General features: G+C 29.7%; 2 protein-coding genes across 2 annotated transcripts; both read left to right on the forward strand.

Moving 5' to 3' along the window:
* The first annotated feature begins 2,487 nt into the window (after positions 1–2,487).
* Positions 2,488–3,960, forward strand: LY79DRAFT_572082 (uncharacterized protein). Its single transcript, XM_060559317.1, has 3 exons — positions 2,488–2,833; positions 2,892–3,457; positions 3,538–3,960. The coding sequence occupies exons 1-3, from the start codon at positions 2,528–2,530 to the stop codon at positions 3,929–3,931; spliced, it is 1,266 nt and encodes a 421-aa protein (XP_060407598.1). The 5' UTR covers positions 2,488–2,527; the 3' UTR covers positions 3,932–3,960.
* A 702-nt stretch (positions 3,961–4,662) lies between these two features.
* LY79DRAFT_572083 (uncharacterized protein) lies at positions 4,663–4,989 on the forward strand. Its single transcript, XM_060559318.1, has one exon. The coding sequence runs from the start codon at positions 4,698–4,700 to the stop codon at positions 4,941–4,943; it is 246 nt and encodes an 81-aa protein (XP_060407599.1). The 5' UTR covers positions 4,663–4,697; the 3' UTR covers positions 4,944–4,989.
* Positions 4,990–19,019: the final 14,030 nt, after the last annotated feature.

Here is a 19,019-nt window from a genome sequence, read left to right on the forward strand (position 1 = left end):
TCTATTATAGTGTATTATATTTAGTATAATACTACATTAAAAGTCTAGCTATATATATATAAAGGTAACTAATTAAATTAACTAGCTAATACCTTCTACCTTACACTATTACTATAAATTACATTAGGTAAAGTAAAGTATTAATCTCTTTACCTGTTACTAGTAACTACTAACTATTACACTTTATTTATCCTTAAGATACCTTCTTAATAACGTTAACTTAGGCTTAAATTAACTAGAAATTAAAGAAAGAATTAAGAGCTTTTAACTAACACTTGTTCTATAATTCTTGCCCTTTATACTAAAGGTAAAACAAAGAGTATAATTACCTATTAATTTAGGATTAACTAGACTACTATATATTATATATATAATTAATAGTAATCTACTAAGTTAAATATAAGCTAGCTAAAGGCTAAAGACTCTTAGTAGTTAACTACTTAACAAGAGTATTAATTTATTTACCTTTTACTTTATTTACCTAAGATCCTATAGAAGAACCTACTTACCTAGTCTAAAGTTAACACTTTAAAGATAACTTTATAGCGTATTCTTTATTATTATTATATCTAGAAATCATAGTTAGCCTAGTGTCTAGTATTAATAGCTAAGGATACTTAAGAATAGCTTGCCTTTTGCTATAAATAGAAGGGGAAAAAGAATATCCTTAACTAAGGGATCTTTAGTAATAAATACTTAGTCTAACGCTCTCTAAATAGAATAGTCTAGGTATAGTAATATAGCTATTAAAAGTTTTATAAAGAGAATATTAACCTTATAATATATAATAAAGATCTTAAGGTTATAGTCTAGGTAAAGATAACCCTAGAGGCTATATTACCTTTAGTGTTTATAAAAAAGGATAATAATACCCTAAGGAAAGGTTACTCTTTATAAAGTTTATTATACTACTTTAAAAGAAGGACTTTTACTCTTTTATATAGCTAGGTAACTCTTTTAATAAGATAATACCTTAATCTATATATTATACTATATCTAAGAGTAGATTAAGGTAAAAAGGTATATAGGTTATTAACTAGCTATATTATAGCCTAGACCTTAACCTTATTAAGTATATATAGAAGGCCCTAAAGAATAAACTCTATAAGTTATATTTAATAGTTAATAACCTTCTAAAACTAGAAACTAGGCAACAAGAGCTTTAGAGGTAGTTACTTAAGGTATATAGGGCTCTACCTTTAATACTTACCTAGAGGTTAATAGATTTAATTTAAGATAAGATTACTAAATATATTAAGGCATAAGGCTAGTATATATAATATTAATAATATATATTTTAGCTAGTATCTACACTAAAATATTATAATAGATGTTTTATTAGCCTTGAATAATATAGAGCTAACATTATGTGACCCTTATACGTGTGGCCAGACTTTTGACCTAGTACTGTAGGTCAGGAAACTACTAGTGTATAACTTTTTAATTTATAACATCTAATTAGTAACTATAATAGTTTTTAAAAGTTTTTATAAGTACTAATAATATAAGTAATGCACTGGCTATTAGTACTATTAAAACTTAAATTATATTACACTAGGCCTAAAACAAGAAAACAGATTATAATTGTAATCTCTGAGGCACCTGCTAAGAAGCCTAATCCTGACAAGGCCAACCCGGAGAAGGCTGATCCTCAGAACTCTGACACTACTGCACCTGCGCCCGTCAAGCCCGACGCTACCTCGGCCACTGAAGCCCCCCAATCCATCTAAGTCATTAAGGGCCTGATCGGCAAACCCGATAACAGTCCGATATCAGCTGTACTCCGATAAGAAAATACATAGGGTTAGGGTGAAGGAGAGTTTAATGCAAGGCCAAAGGTTAATTTGATAGATGTACTGCTTGAACCCCTGCAACAGCTGTGGCCAGCTGCAGCCTACTGGCATCACCGCTGCTAGCGCCTACCCACTGTTGCTAGCGCCCACCTACTGTCGCCAGCGCCTACCCACTATCGCCAGCGCCTACCCACTATTGCCAGCGCCTGCCTACTATTGCTAGCGCCTACCCACCTGCCCACTGTTGCTAGCGCCTGCCTACTATTGCTAGCGCCCAGCTGCTAGTGCGCCTACCTACTGTTGCCTACTGTTGCTAGAGATATTAGTCTATTTCTGACACTTAACCTAAGTCTAGAGCCTAGTAACAATTTATATAGGGAAAGTAGGGGATTTAGTAGATCTACTGATAAGAAAGTCATATTTCTTAGTAGTATATAGCCTACTCTAATATTATTAGAGTTCTATAATATAGAACTAAAATCATAATGTACACTCCTGTTTTTGGCCTAGTGTAGCACGATTTGAGTTTTCTGGTACTTGTGGCTAGTGCTTGGTCTGTGATATTAGTCCTTATTTGAAGTGTCAAATGATATCGGCGGAGCCGATCAGGCCCTAAGGCAGTAACAAGCTACGATCAAAAGATAAGTACATAGGAAGCCCCTAAGTAGCACATAGACTTGACAATAGGCTTGTACAGATAGCATACCCTTCAACCTGATTATAATTCATTAACCATGTTTTCTCTACGGTCTATATTCCTTACTGTTTTACAGCTGCACCTAGCGCAAGCAAGCAAACCGCAGATTGGGTTTGAATTAGAAAGCTTTGATATGTCCCTTTTCAACTTTCGCTGTTCAGAGGATGACTATTATTCTATGAAAGGCCATCAAGTAGCAGGCCAAAGAGGCAACAACTGGTTCCTCGGTGTGGATGATACGCCGGCCAAGACTTGGAGGTTGAATCCTGAATACGATATACGTTGCGATTTAGGTGATCTGGAATCGCTGAAAGGCATAACCCAGGAGGTTAAACAAAGTATGGTAAGTAACAATCTTTTCATGCAAAATAGAGTACGAAAGGCTAATCATATCGCTATAGCGTTTCCTTGGTTACGCTAAACAAGTTTGGGTCCAGAATAATCAAGGCAAGAAGGACGTCTGCAACCCTTGGAAGCCCAGACAGCTCTTTTCTGCCCTGTCTAAATCGCCTGACAAGGCTATATGGAATCTACAAGCTACAGCGCCTCTCATGCTTGAGGGTATACAAGATCTCTTGACTACAGCCGTCAAGAAAGAAAGGAACCCATTGGTAGGGGTTTCTTCCAGAGCGAATTTAGTTTATATCCAGAAAAGCTGGATAGACTCCAACCAATTCTTGAAAGAGGCAACTGGTGGTTCGTACTGGGCTACGCAGGACATGCTAGGTTTCTTGTCGGTCGTATCATCGACTATGCGAGCCGCAACGGAGCTTAGTGCACCCTTTTACCAACCAGGCAGGAAATTCCTATACTCGCTAGGGCCTAAAGGCTTGATATGGATCATGCCGCGTCACTACTGGACTTCGGTGTTCAGTCTAGTCAGGGACAAGATGCCTAAAGATGTTAAGCTTTGGGATATTCTTGAACATCTGGCGTGTTATCGAAACACTGTAGATGGTCAGCTTCAGTAAGTAGGAACTGCATGAAGCACTTGGAGAAAACACTAGAAGGGAGTTAGAAATGTTATGCTAACTGATAAACGCCTAGGCTAGATGAGAGATTCTGTGACGATACAGGGGACAAGAGAAAGCCTCAGCCGAATGGAAATCTGCAAAAGCTGGCTTGGTCGCTTAAGGGCGGGAAAGATCCTTTGACTGTTAAGGAGTGGATTGACAGTATTCAGTCTACATCTACTAATGGTCATGACCTCCCAGATGCTCTCAGTGAATGGGATGAAAAGCATTTCGACGGCCAGATCGGTGGCTTTAGTAGGCTCGGGAAGCCTTTTGAGACCGCTTTAGGCTCAAAACGCAAGATTGCACTCTGGGAGTTTCGCGGATTAGGCGATATTACACAAAGCCAAATATCACAACATCTTGAGGCAATTCAGGTCCAGGTTGTAAAATTTCACAAGAGGTACTCTAAATCACTGCCATCTTAATCTAATAAACTTACTCCCTTTGGTTATTGCGTAGCTTTCTACAACTTGGTGTAAGGATATGTTACGGTCAGTAATCCGACAGTAGGGTCTCCGCTAATAGTATAGCTGAGATCTGTACTCGGTACAGTACTTGTTGGCTTGCTGCTCTATTGATCACTCGGTGATCAATCGGGTGGTCAAAGGTCGTAAGGGTAACTCGTATAGCTTCTTGTCAATGAATTACTAAAGGGTTACTGAAAGGTATTCAGAGAATTTATCACAAATCTCAGGATGGCGAGCCTGACAACGCTCCACTGCACATACTTCCAGCTCGTCGTGGTGACAATTCACTCGGCCGCTTTCCGGTTGCCTTGGCTAGAGGCTCAGGAGGGTACGGAAGCCGTCGACATCGGCCCGAGTCTCGCTCTTTGTGTGAGTGCGTCGCGCGCCGCCATCTCGCTCTTGAAATACCATCAGATCGACCATCCGTACACACTGTAAGTGGACTGATTCCACATGACAAGGTCGCGTTGCAGCTCGCTAATACCAACCGTCTAGATACCTGTTGTATCAAGTTGCTTGGAGTGTAGACATACTCTCTGTTAACATCATCTAGAACAAGACGAATCCACGCGCGCATCACGACCTCGAACTCATCCGCAATGTAATCTCATTCTTTGAGAAGTACGACCCAACCCATCAGTCGGTGGTGTCGTACCACATCATCAAAGTCATCGCCGACGTCGCCGCTTCTGTCCTGGCGAATACCCCAACGCTGCCGCCGCACATGCTCCCCGTCTCCCTCGGAACCTCGTCCATCCTCGAACCGCCCCAACAAGCCGCTCCGATGACGGCAGAGGTACCCGTGGATGCTTTCCCGCCCCCGATGGGAGGAGCTGGGTCGGTTCGCAATGGCAGCGTCAATAGTGGCACTACCGACGTCTTGGGTTCCATGACGAGCCTCTCTGTGTCTGACGCACAGCAGCAGCAGCAGCAGAGCTTCATTTGTTGTTGTTGTTGTTGTTGTATTTAACGCTGGGCTATTCCTGTTATAGGACAAAGGGCGCCTGGGGTTGTAGGCTTCTAGCTAATAAGTAAGTACAAAATAACACTAATTATAGTCCCTCTCTGTCATAATTAGTATGTCTTTTATGCTATTGTCCACCCTATGCTTCTACTAATGTCCTAGGAGTTTAACTAGAATTAATCCCTGCTGTTAAGTGCCTAGGGCTCTTTAGCTTCTAGGATCTATATAGTATTCCCTAGTTAATTTATATTATATAAGTCTCCTAGGGATTTCTATATACTTAGTTATATAGTACTACTTATATATCTATATTATTCTAAAGTTACTTTTTACTATAGTTAGTAGTAAAAGTACTTTATATACTATATTAAAAAGTTAAAAAAACAAAAGAAAAAAAAAAGTATAAAGGTATAAGTAAAGTAGTATTAGTGTAGTAGTAGTAGTAGTATAATTACTACTATTACTAGGGGGGGAATTAGTAAATAAGTAAGTATTAGTGCACTTAATACTATTATCTAGGCTTAGCTACTAGTAGCCTAGGTGTTAGTTATCCTATAGGAGGTACTAGAGTAAGGTCTTAGACTACCTATAATAAAGCCTATACTACTACTCTATATTACTACTACCTAATAAATACTTATACTAGTAGCCTTAGCTACTATATATTTAAGAGTACTATATAGTAATAGTAGTATAAGTAATAGGTTAAGTATATCTTTTATACCCTAAGGTAAATTATAGTATAAAAGTTATTATTATTAAGTAATAAAATAAAGTTCTAGAAGTCTTTTATTATTTACCTAATAAAGTATAAGCTATTATTAATCTAGGGTAATAAGTAGCCTTTAACTTTCTAGTACTATAGGGGGTATCTAGGTGTCTTTAGGTTACTATAGCTATAGTATTACTTTACCTTATTATATCTAAATCTATTATAATACTTAGTAAAGTTACTATATTTTAACTTTACTACTATTAGCTAGTATAGCTCTATTTAGCTAAAGGTACTAATTTCTAGTGTAGGTTTTAGTGTTATATTTAGCCTAAGTGTTCTATAGCTATCTAGGTAGTACTTTCTTTACTATATAATAAATACTTTCTTTTATTACTATTATAGTTCCTTCTTAATATAGCTATATATTAGAGGGTAAGTATATAGGTCTACTAAGTATATTTTTATACCTTCTTTTATAAGCTTATCTATAAGCTTATTTTTACTTATCTATATATATTTTAGTACTTAGTAAATATTAACCTTCTCTTTATAGTCTTTTACTATCTTAGTAAAGTCTAGAAATACCTTTTATAATAACTTTATTAAGGCACTATTTAGCCTATAGATTACTACTATATTATTAAGGTATACTATAATACTATTTATTTTTTTATTATACTTAAGTGTTTACTAGAGCCTAGTATAGGCCTCTTTTGCTTTAGTGTTATATACCTCTTTATAAAGTAGCTATTATTTACCCTAGTAAATTAGCTCTTTACCTTAGAAAATTATATACTTATAGCCTATCTTGTCCCTTGTTTCCTATAACCTATTAGTATATACTATTATATATATTAAGGCTAAGGTCCTTATTTATCTATAGTAGGCCTTTTTTACTTTCTTCTTTATTTATCTCTCTATTTAATAAGTTAATAGTTTATAGTATATCTTATATTATAGTACTAGTTAAGAAAACTTTAGGACACTTTTAGTAGTATCTATAAGGATTATTAGGTAGACCTAGCCCCTTTTCTAGTTAATCTAGGGAAATATTCTTATTTATTAGGTTAAAGAGTAGTCCTTATTAAGGGTCCCTAGTTATAGCCTATAGTAGTTATATATAGTGTCTAGTAAAAGCTTAACTAAGGGTATATTTAATTCTTATAAAAGGATTAGTATAAGAGTTATCCTCTATATTAGTAGGTAACCCTTTATTATCTTATTAACTACTATCTATATCTAGCTAATATACTTAGTTAGTCTATAGTTAATATAGGGTAAGCATTAATATATATGTTTTTAGCCTTGTCTAGCCTGTCCTAGGTACTAGATTTCTAATATATATAATGCCTAAGAGAGAACTATTATATATATAGTATGTCTTATACTAAGGGGAAAAGCTCTCTAGTAGACCTTATTAAGCCTTATAATATATTTTACTACTGCTTTTACTATTACTATTTTATTCTTAATATACTACTTAAGTCCTAGTTGCTTATCTAAGTATATACCTAGCTACCTTATTACTAGCTTAGAGAATACTTCTTTTTTCTTATATTAAATAGTAAGGTTATTACTTTTCTTTTTTTATAAAAAGTATATTACTTTTATCTTTACTTTATTAAAGTATATTTTATTATCTTTTCTTTATTTTATTATTTCTTTTAGTATTACCTAGGCTAAGTCTTAGCTATATTCCTCTATTCTACTAATATATAGGATCTTATAATTATTAGTATAGCTAAACTATATTCTAGTATTACTAAACTAATATAGAAGCTTAATATAGTAGAGGTAGAGGATTAGTAACACTAGTAAGCCCTAGGGGAGGCTATAATAGAGAGGCTCTATAGAGGATATATAATCTTTAAAATATATATAGGCCTTTCTTCTTATAGTAAAAAATAAAGCCTAGTTAACTATATTATCTAGTTATCTTTACTTCTATAGAATTCTAACTAGTTAATTATTATTAACTATATTAATTACCCCCTAGATATTTATTATAATAAGTATATAGTAGTACTTATTATCTAGTATAGCTTTTATATTATATACTAAAGAAGTTACTATATCTATTACTAACCTCTTTAGTAAGGCCTTAGCTACCTATAAGTATAAGACCTTATAGTTAAGGTATTTCTAGGCTAGCCTTCTTACTATAAGTCTCTTTAGCCCTTTGCCTATTATTAATAGGAGTAATATTAGTCTTTATCCTTTAGGTATACTAGTATCCTTGTTTAGCTTTAGGATTATAATAGTTTCTATATCTTAGAATAGGAGTAAGTAGTACTTTACTTCTAGGTATCTTTAATAAAGCTAGTATATATACTTGCCTATATATAGCTATATAGTATATAGTATAGTAATTATAATTCTATTTACCCCTAGGGTAGTATTACTTATACCTAGAAGTACTACCTTAGCTTTTTTAACTATTATATAGTAGTTTTATTTAATCTTTCTCCTAGGTATAGTAAAGGTATATAGGTTAATATTAGTACTAGTACTAAAGTGTTCTAGTAGCTGCCTTCTTAGGACTTTAGCCTTCTTAGTAGGCATAGTAACTATATCCTTACTGTCCTATAGAAGAGGAGACCTAAATTAGGTGCTAGGTTTATATTATCTTATTACTTTATATAGGTCTTTATTAGTCTTTATCTTATTTATTTATTCTATATAGTATTTAGACTTAGCCTTTTAAATAGTGTCCTATAGTTGTTTAGTAGTAATCTTTATCTTCTTATAGTTGCCTTATAGTCTTATTGTTAGCACAACAGATAGGCTTAGATCTCTTAGAGAGAATAATAGCCTAAGAGTATATAAGAGAGTATATCTCTTATATAAAGATATATCCTATAGAAGCAAGAATATAGGATAACAGGGGTAGATATAGAGATATAAGGATATAGATATAAAGAGAGTATAATAGTTAGTCTTATTATTTTATTACTAACTAATCTATTTTACTTGCTTACTTACTTACTTAGAGAGAGAATAAGATAGACTAGAAACAGGAAGAAATTTAGCCCTTATATAGACCTATCTAGCTTACTAGAATATTCTATACTTACGTAAGCTACTTATAAATCAACCTAAGATTATATAACTTAATAACCCTAGTTAAATAACCCTAACTTAAAGCAGTAACCTTGTTAAAGAGATAGTGTTAGGAGGAGGTTTCTTAGACATTCTAGTACCTTCTCCTATCTTCTAGTGATTATATAATTAGATATACTTATGTAATTAATATATATATTAATCTACTAAGTTAGTAGATTATAAATATATATATCTTATATATATATAACCTCTATAATAGAGGAAATATAAGATAAAGAAGTATTAAGAGTATAAGAGATACTCTTGGTTCTTATACTTCTAACACTCCCTCTTTTACTCTATTATAGAGTAAAATAAGTGAAAAAAAGTACCCTGGAATAGAATACAATATCTAGAGATAGATCTTAATAAGTATAATAACTTATTAAGGAAGAATCCTAAAAATATTAGGAAAAATATACTAATATATAAGTATATTATATAGGCTTATTTTTGTTATATAAGCCTATTAGCTTAATAAATTCTTAAAATTTAACCCTAGAAAGAGGTTTTATTAAGCTATTAGTAGGCATAGAGAAAGTAGGTATATATTCTACTTCTATATTACCTTTTTCAACCTCTTGACAAGTATAATAGTAATATAAGGCAGTATACTTAGTCCTCTAATAATATTTAGGGTTATAGGCTAAGCTTAAGGCTATATTATTATCTGTTTTAATAGTAATAGGGGTTATATTATACCCTATTTTAGATAATAAGCCCTTTAACTAGACTACTTTTCTAATAGCTTCCTATAGGCTATTAAATTTAGCCTTAGTAGTAAATAAAGAGATAGTTAACTATTTTTTTAACTTCTAACTAATAGGCCCTCTAAGTAAAGTAAAAAGATAACTAGAAGTAGATTTTCTAGTTTCTTTATAACTTGCCTAGTTAGAATTAGTATATCCTACTAGGTTAAAGATATTATTAAAGCTATTATTATCTATATTACCTTTATAGGTAATATTATAATTAATAGTCTCTTTTAAATATCTTAATATACCTTTTCCTTGCTTAAGTAGGAATTCTATAGGGTTATAAAGGTAACAAGAAGTAAAGTGTCATAGGACAATGTGGCTGACCTTTGGATCTACTTCTCAGCCTTGCCAGTGGATCCATTAGTTAGGCCAATATCCTGCTAACAGCTAGTGCCCTACTAGGCCCTACCTGTCGCCAGTCTATAAGACCAGCCGTTGCTAGCTAAAGCTTTAGCTCTTAGTTAGTTATTAAATCTATTACTTATTTAACTATATTAAGTAGTAGTATAACTAGTTATAATACTATAGGTAATTAACCCTCTGCTACTATTAAATTAATAATAAAAGGTAAATATACTAAATTACTATTAAGAGCTATTTAATTAGTTATCTTAAAGGTAACTAATTAAATAAAGGTATTTACTTTACTAGCCTAGCTACTAATATACGCCTACTAGTAGATTTTTTTATTACTACTAGCCTACGCTAGACTAACCTATCTAGCTAAATCTACTACACCTCTAGTTACTACTACTATTACTAATATTTACTTTAATAACCTTACTTTTTTTACTTTTCTTTATACTCCTTTTTATTAGTTATTTTACTTTACTATTTATTAAGCCTACTACTACTAAAGCTACTATTAATTAAAGCCCTTAAACAGTAATAATAGTAATAAAGTTACTAGCTAGAGCCTTACTATAAGTATAGTACTAAATTCCCTTTATAATCTACGCTTTTTTACTATATATACACTAATAACTACACCTATTACTACTAACTTTACTATTAAGACTTTATATCTTAAAATACTTTTTTTTACTACCTACTAGACTACTAGCCCCTATTACCTTTACCTTTAAAGCTTTTATTACCTTTATTATTAACTTTACTATTACTACTATTAATAATAATAGTCTTATTACTGCCCTTAATACTATTACTACTAGCTACACTTATAAGTAAATAGTCTATATTACTAATAGTACTAGCCCTCTTCTTAGCTATAAAATTTTATACTACTACTAATGCCTTTTACTAAAGGATAACACTAATATAAATCTAGGAAGATATACTTAACTATAAGATTAAGAAGGCAAAGGATATATATAACCCTTAGCTAGTAGTAAGATACTTAAAGCTACTACTACTAATACTATTACTAATATACACTTAACTAGTGTATACCTAGTAGGCCTAATAACCTTATAAGTTATATACCTAGCTATACCTTTAGAAGCTATATTAACTATATCCTAGATTTAGAGGAGGCTACTTACTAAAAGGTAAACTAATCTATTAGCGTCTTTAAGAATAAGAGGAGGAAATCTAGTCCCTTTAGTAATAGGTCTATTAGCTACTGCTACTACTACCTTATAAAGCTATATAGTACTATAGTTAAGATACCCTAGATAAAGATAATAAGAACAAAGATAATACTACTAGTTATACTATAGAAATAGGTCCTTAGGATAATAATAATAGATCTATTTATATAAGGGATTATTACTATAACTTTAATAAATCTAATAGCTAGCTAGTAGCTAATAGCTAGCCTACTTTTAGCTAACTTACCTATAGTTAGCTAGTATCTAGCTAACTTGCCTATAGTTAGCTAGTATCCTATTAGCTAGTATATAACTATTAATACTACTAGCTTACGTATATAACTAATTAACCTATATATTAATAACCTATATATACACCTAGCTAGCTAGCTTATAGTTAACTAGCCTAAGGTCTACATCTATACCTATATACGCCTAGCTAGCTAACTTATAGCTAGTTAATATATAGTTAGCTTATATATATACTTAACTAACTAGTGTACTAAGCTAACTACTATTAACCTAACTACTTAGCTAGTAATAATAACTAGGATTATAGTAGTAATAATAATAGTAACACTATTAAAGATAACACTAATAAATATAAGGACTTTAATAACTATAAGGATAAATATAGTAATAATAGATATAGTAACACTTATAGTAGTAATAATAATAACTATAATAAAGACTATTAACCTTTAGGTATACTTTTTCTATAATAGCTATAATAGCCTTATAAAAGCCTAAGGTATATAGTTAATAACCCTGTTAACTAGTAATTAAATAATTACTATATAATAATTATTTCTATTATTAGGGGGGCACTTGTTATAGGACAATATGGCTAACCTTTAGATCTACTTCTTAGCCTTACTAGTAGATCTATTAGTTAGGCCAATATCCTGCTAACAGCTAGTGCCCTACTAGGCCCTACCTGTTGCTAGTCTATAAGACTAGCTATTGCTAGCTATAGCTCTAGCTCTTAGTTAGTTATTAAATCTATTACCTATTTAACTATGTTATAAAGGATACACTATAGGCTATATCTAGCCTAGTTATAAATATAGTGTATATAAGAGAACCTATAAGTTATTAATATTCCTTTAATAGGTCCTTAGAAGGAGTATATCCTTCTATCTTATTGCCTAGAGGGCTATTTAATATACCTATTAATATAGGTATATTATTTATTTTTACTTCTAATAAGTTAAACCTTTCTAGAAGCTATTAGATATAGTAGGCTTAAAAGATAGTTATAGACCTTTTAGATCTATCTCTAGTTATATATAGCCCTAAAAACTTAGAAACTTCTCCTAGGTCTTATATCTCTATATATTTAGAGATTTTACCCTTAATATTTTCTATATACTTAATATCTTTATTAAGTATAAGAAAATCATTAACATAGGTAATAATATAACAAGGATTATTTTTATCCTAGTTATAATAAGTAGCTTTATCTAACTTTAAAGATATAAAACCTATATCCTTTAATATAGATTTTATCTTTAACTACTATTACCTAGGAGCTTATTTAAGGCTATATAAAGCCTTAAAAAGTAATAATATCTAATCTTTATTTTCTTAACCTATAGTATTTAGGTTAAGATATTTAATAAAGAAATTAAATAAAGAGATATTAGAAGGGTCTATATAAACCTCTTCTTCTAAGTCCCTATATAAAAAGGCTCTAACTATATCTATTTATTAGATTTCCTAGTCTAGGGCTACTACTAAAGCTAATAATACCCTATAAGTAGTAAGGTTACTTCCTACAGCAAAGGTTTAGAAATAATTAAGCCTATATTTTTACTTAAAACCTCTAACACAGAGGTAAGCCTTATATTTATTAATATTACTATTAATATTATATTTTTTTTAAAGACCTATTTAGTAGTTAAAGGTACCCTAGAAGACTTATATACTTCTTTAGGTTCTACTGCTTTTAAAGTGCCTCTTTAGATAATAGTAGCTAGTTCTTTATATATAGCTTCTAGCCAAAGGTCTTTTTTAGGGCCTTCTAGAGCTTATTTTAAAGTAGTAGGCTCTAGAGGTTATATACTATAGTTATATTCTATAGTATTATTATAGGCCTTATATTTATCTTTTTCTTCTTTAGATATAGAAGGTATATTAACCTCTATATTAGAAGAAAGAATAATTTACTTATTTATAGAAGTACTAGAAGAAATAGTAGTTTTTTCTCCCTCTCTTATAGTACTTTCTATAAATCTAATATATAAGGTTCTTACTATAGAGGACCTATAAGGCCTAGAAGGAATATATATAGTATATATATTATTTCCTTCTATAGATAAATAAATACCCTCTTCTATATAGGTATTTAGTTTATTTAACTAAATACACTTTTCTTTAGGTCTATATACTAAGACCTTAGAGCCTATTTTACGTATATTAGATAAGTCTAGTTTATTATCCTTATTAGGATAATAATAGTCTAGAAAAGCCTCTATAGGGGTCTTATCTAGCTGTTTTATAGTAGTATAATTTAATAACTTAGTAGTTTCTTTAAGAATTATATCCTATAGAAACTTAGGTAAGTTATTTACTACTATAATAGTTCTAGACGTATCTAGAATAGCCTTATTAGTTCTTTCTACTATACTGTTTTATTCTAGTGTATAGGGCATAGAAGGCTTTAAAATAATACCTTTTTCTTTAATATACATAATTAATTCCCCTATATTAAATTTAGTTCTATTATCTAAGCGTAAACGCTTAAGATAATTATACCCCTAATTTTTATAGTATTCTAGCTTATTTTTAAGGATATTAATTATATCCTCTTTAGTTTTAGAGAATTCTATCTCTCTAAGGCTAAAATAATTATCTATAAACAGAATAGTATAGTTATATCTATTTATAGAAGTAGAGGTTATTTTAAGAGTATCTATATATACTCTTTCTAAGGGAATAGTTACTCTATTATAGTTAATCTTAGGCTATTACCTAGTTAACTTAGAAGAAATATAGTTAGGGCAGTTTAAGTCTTCTTCCTTTAGTTTATCTAAAGGAATTCCCTTAGTTAACTTAGCTGTTTTAACTAAGTAAAGGTAAAAAAGATAAGCTAGTTTTTAATACTATTCTTCTGTTATAGTATATACCTCTTCTCTTGTTTTTAAAGAGGTATTATCTTCTATTTTAGAAGATATATTATCTCTAGTATCTTCTAGAGATATAAAAGAGCTTTCTTCTATATTATATAAAAGGTTACTCTTAGGAGGTCTAGCAATATTTAGATAAAAGCCTCTCTTTACTATATTAATATTAGCAAAGGGCTCTCTATTACTATTACAGAGATTTTAGTTAATAAGAAATCCTTCTCCTTTATAGTGTAGAAGGCCTAAAAATATAGATATAGGAAATTCTAGTATATATAAGGTATTATTTAACCTTATATAGTTAATTTCCTCTTTAAAGTATATAAGAAGTATTATAGTTCTTATTCCTTTAGGTTTAATAAGTCTTGCACCTATATTAACTATAAGAATATTTCTTTTAGTTAATAGGTCTATAAAATAGTCCTTATTATTTAATATATAGACTATTAAACCTATATTATATAACTAGTTATCTTGTTAACTTAGATAGTTAAAATAGGCCTTATAAGTGTAATATTAACCTTCTTAGTTATCTTCTTCTAGAGGCTAGTTAGTCTAGTAGGTTATAGTAAAAGTTACCTTTTCTCTGCCTTTAATAGGCTATAGGTTTAAATCTAGGTTATTAACCTTTTCTTTAGGTCTTCTAAACCCCTTATTTCCTTATTTATAGGGTTTCTTATCCTTATTAAAAGGATACTTATATTCTTTAATAAAATTACCTTTATTAAAAGAAGAAAGGCTTTTATTATAATTATTAGACATAGGTGTATTATTTTTATGCCTATTTTTGTCTAATATATTATTAATAAGGGCTTCTAGAGAAGAAGGCTCTTTAGTTCTTAAAGTACTTCTCTATCTTTCTGCCTATATAGGAAAATAACTACTTAGAGCAGCTATAAAGACTATTTTTTAGTCTATATCTTCTATTTTAGCCCCTATATTATTAAGCTTAGAGATATAACCCTTAAAGGAGCTAATAAACTTATTTAAAGTATTATAATTCTCTAGTTTAATAGTATAAAATTCTAAGTATAACTATTACCTTAGAACAGGGCTAGTTCCTTTATAAGAAGACTTTAGTATATTTAAAGTATCCTTAGGATCTTTTAAGTTAAATACTAAAGATAAAGGTTCTTTTTAAAGGTTTTACCTTATAATTAATAAGGACTATATTTTCTATTCTTTAGATATATTCTTATATTTACCTTCTTCTTTAAAATAGATATTTAACTTAAGTAGTTTAAAGAAGAGATAGATAAAAGTAATCTAGGAATTCTAATTATTAGTTCCTTAGAGATATTATTCTTAAGGTATTAAATAGCCTATAGTAGCCTTAATAAGATCTACTATTTTCTTTTAGTATTTTTACTAGAAATAGATAAGTATTTTTAACCTATAGAATAAAGGTCTTACTTTTTCTGCCTCCTTAGATAAATATATATCTTTATAAGATATATAAGACAGTTAAAAGGTTTTATAACTACTGCTAATAGACTTATATAACCTCTGTTTAGTAAATATTAAATACTGTCTCTTAGTTATAAGAAATACTAAGGGCTTACTTTTTCTATCTTAATATTCTTATAAAGAAAAAATAGTATAAAGGATCTACCTTATAAATAAATAAATAGGCTACTAAAGAGTATATATAACTCTTATAGTAATAGAAATACCCTAGGTATATAACCTAGGCTTATAACCTATTAGTATAATAGGTAGGCTTAGATCTCTTAGAGAGAATAATAGCCTAAGAGTATATAAGAGAGTATATCTCTTATATAAAGATATATCCTATAGAAGTAAGAATATAGGATAACAGGGGTAGATATAGAGATATAAGGATATAGATATAAAGAGAGTATAATAGTTAGTCTTATTATTTTATTACTAACTAATTTATTTTACTTACTTACTTACTTACTTAGAGAGAGAATAAGATAGACTAGAAACAAGAAGAAATCTAGCCCTTATATAGACTTATCTAGCTTACTAGAATATTCTATACTTACGTAAGCTACTTATAAATTAACCTAAGATTATATAACTTAATAACCCTAGTTAAATAACCTTAACTTAAAGCAGTAACCTTGTTAAAGAGATAGTGTTAGGAGGAGGTTTCTTAGACATTCTAGTACCTTCTCCTATCTTCTAGTGATTACGTAATTAGACATACTTACGTAATTAATATATATATTAATCTACTAAGTTAGTAGATTATAAATATATATATCTTATATATATATAACCTCTATAATAGAGGAAATATAAGATAAAGAAGTATTAAGAGTATAAGAGATACTCTTAGTTCTTATACTTCTAACACTTATAGTATAGTGTTCTTTTTTAGCTAGTGTATAGTTATTATCTTACTAGGCTATAGACTTCCCTTTAACTTATTAAGTTCTTACTATTACTACTATATTTTATAGTATCTTTATAAGTGTAGTAGCTAACTAGTCTAGGTTAGCTATTATATTTATACTATCTAGTAGAACCTAAAGTGTTTATTTTATTATTTTTATAAACTTCTAGATCTTTAAAATAGTATTAAGTAATACCTTTGTTCTACTCTTTAGTATTAGCCTAATAAGGGAGTTTACTATTATTAATAAGGTTATATAGTCTAAGCTAGTGTAAAGGTACTTAGCTAGCTATAATATTACTAGTAGTATACTAGAGAAGACTAGGTCTAGTATATTCTCTTTGTTATATATAAGGACACCTAGGGGACTAATAAGTAGTATATAATTATTATCTATTTATTTAGCTAATTACTTTGCCCCTTAGCTTAGTGTAATCCTTAGTTACTATATAGAATACTAGGTATTAAAGTTACCTATAATAAGGGTATTCTATAGTAGTGTCTATACTTCTAGTATATCTAGGATAACCTTTGTCTAAGGTTCCCTATAGATATTAATGTAGTATTATTCTTATACTATTATCCTTAGTATATCCTATATAAGTATATAGGTAATATTAAAGGTAGTAGTATTATTATATATCTTCTAGATATATATTAGTACTTATAGTCTTATTTCTATATCTTATTACTTTATTACTAGTAAAAAGAGTATATAGTTTAGTATAGTCTTAGTCTTTAAGTATTTATTTATAAAGTACTATAGTTCTTAGATTATAATAATATTTACTTACTTATAGTCTATAAAGGTAAAGGCTATATTATATATTAGCCTTAATTATCTAGTGTTAATATAGAGTATTTATAGTTATACTACTATTAAAGAAGAAGTAATAAGGGGGGTACTAAGGTGCCTAGTTTAAGCTTATAAGTATTTAGTATAGTACTTCCCTTTAATATATCCTCTATTTTCTTATTAATTTATTAAAATATATCTAGCTTATTATTATATATATTATTAATAGCTTATTACTACTAGGCCTTTAGCCCTAGGCTCTTGTTTATCTACTTATCTATTAGCTAAGTAAGGAGTACTAAGGTATTTTACTAAGCTACCTTGTACTATTTCTAACTCCTTTGTCTAATTACTTACTTTTAACTCCTTATTAGCTAAGTTATACTACTACTTTTTCTAGTTAGCTATAATAGGTAGTTATAAGAGCTTTAGAAGGGTTCTTTATAGTTAGTATACTACTGTAGTTTTTTATAAAGTTTATTACTATAGTCTATTTCTAGTGTCCTATAGTTCTTATATAGTTAGTGTTTAGTATAAGGTCTAGCTTTATACTAGTTAAAGTAGATTATATATTATATAGGTCTAAACCTATCTTAAAGTTATTATAATAGTAGGCTATTTAAGAGTCTAAATAGCTTTACTTTTTCCTTAAGTATAATAATCTATGTCTAGTTATCCTAATTAGCTATACCTTTTATAATATAGTACTTCTCTAGGCACTATTATATTATAATATAGACCTTTATTTAGATTAGTACCTCTATTATATCTATTATATTACCTTTATAGTTATATATTATTACTAAGACATCTTTAACCCTATAAAATATCTAGGTCTAAGTACTATTAATAGTAGTTATACTAAGCTATTTAAATAGCTTAGTATAGCTATTAAATATAGCTTATCTTATTCTATAATTATCTATAGTAATTATAAAACTAGTTAGTACCTTAGTTATCTTCTTAATATCTATAATTTATATCTTATAAATTCTAGTAATATCCTTATAAATAGTTAAAGAAAAGACCTAGGTGTATAGTATCTAAAGAAAAATATAATAGTTAATATAGTATTACTATACTCTTCCTTATATATTTCCTTAGCCCTAAGGAGGTCTCTAACTATAAGACTTCTCTTAGACTACTATAACCTAGCCTTATAGCTAGGACTAGGTAGTTAGTTTTATATTAGGTTATTTAGTCTATAAGTAGTTCTTAGTTATAGGCCTAGGTAACTAGGCTAGCTAGGTAACTTTATTTCCTTTAAAGGTACTATATAGTAGGTTAAAGTAGTAGTTAATAGTAGCTTAATAATCTCTCTTACTCCTAATTTATTAAAGGGACTACTATAGGTTCTTAATAAGTATATTAGCTATAAATCTATAGCTATTATTAAAGGCTATAATTTTACTAAGTATCTCCTCTAGGTAAAGTTAATATATTTAACTTATATTTATTATTAGGCTATATATAAATATATTAAGCCTAAGCTAGTATTTTAGGCTTATTACTATATAAGTAAAGTCTTCTTATATTAAGGTTATTACTATTATAGTTAGGCTAAAGGTTACTACTAGCCTCTTTTGCTTTATAGGGGAACCTTTGCCTACTGTTGTTCTAGAGACAGTTAATATTGCCCTTAAGGCCAGGCGTATGCCTGGCCGTGGCGGCGGC

The sequence above is a fragment of the Colletotrichum navitas genome, assembly GCF_030913465.1.
Source record: "Colletotrichum navitas strain CBS 125086 chromosome Unknown LY79scaffold_139, whole genome shotgun sequence".
Classification (NCBI taxonomy): Eukaryota; Fungi; Ascomycota; class Sordariomycetes; order Glomerellales; family Glomerellaceae; genus Colletotrichum; species Colletotrichum navitas.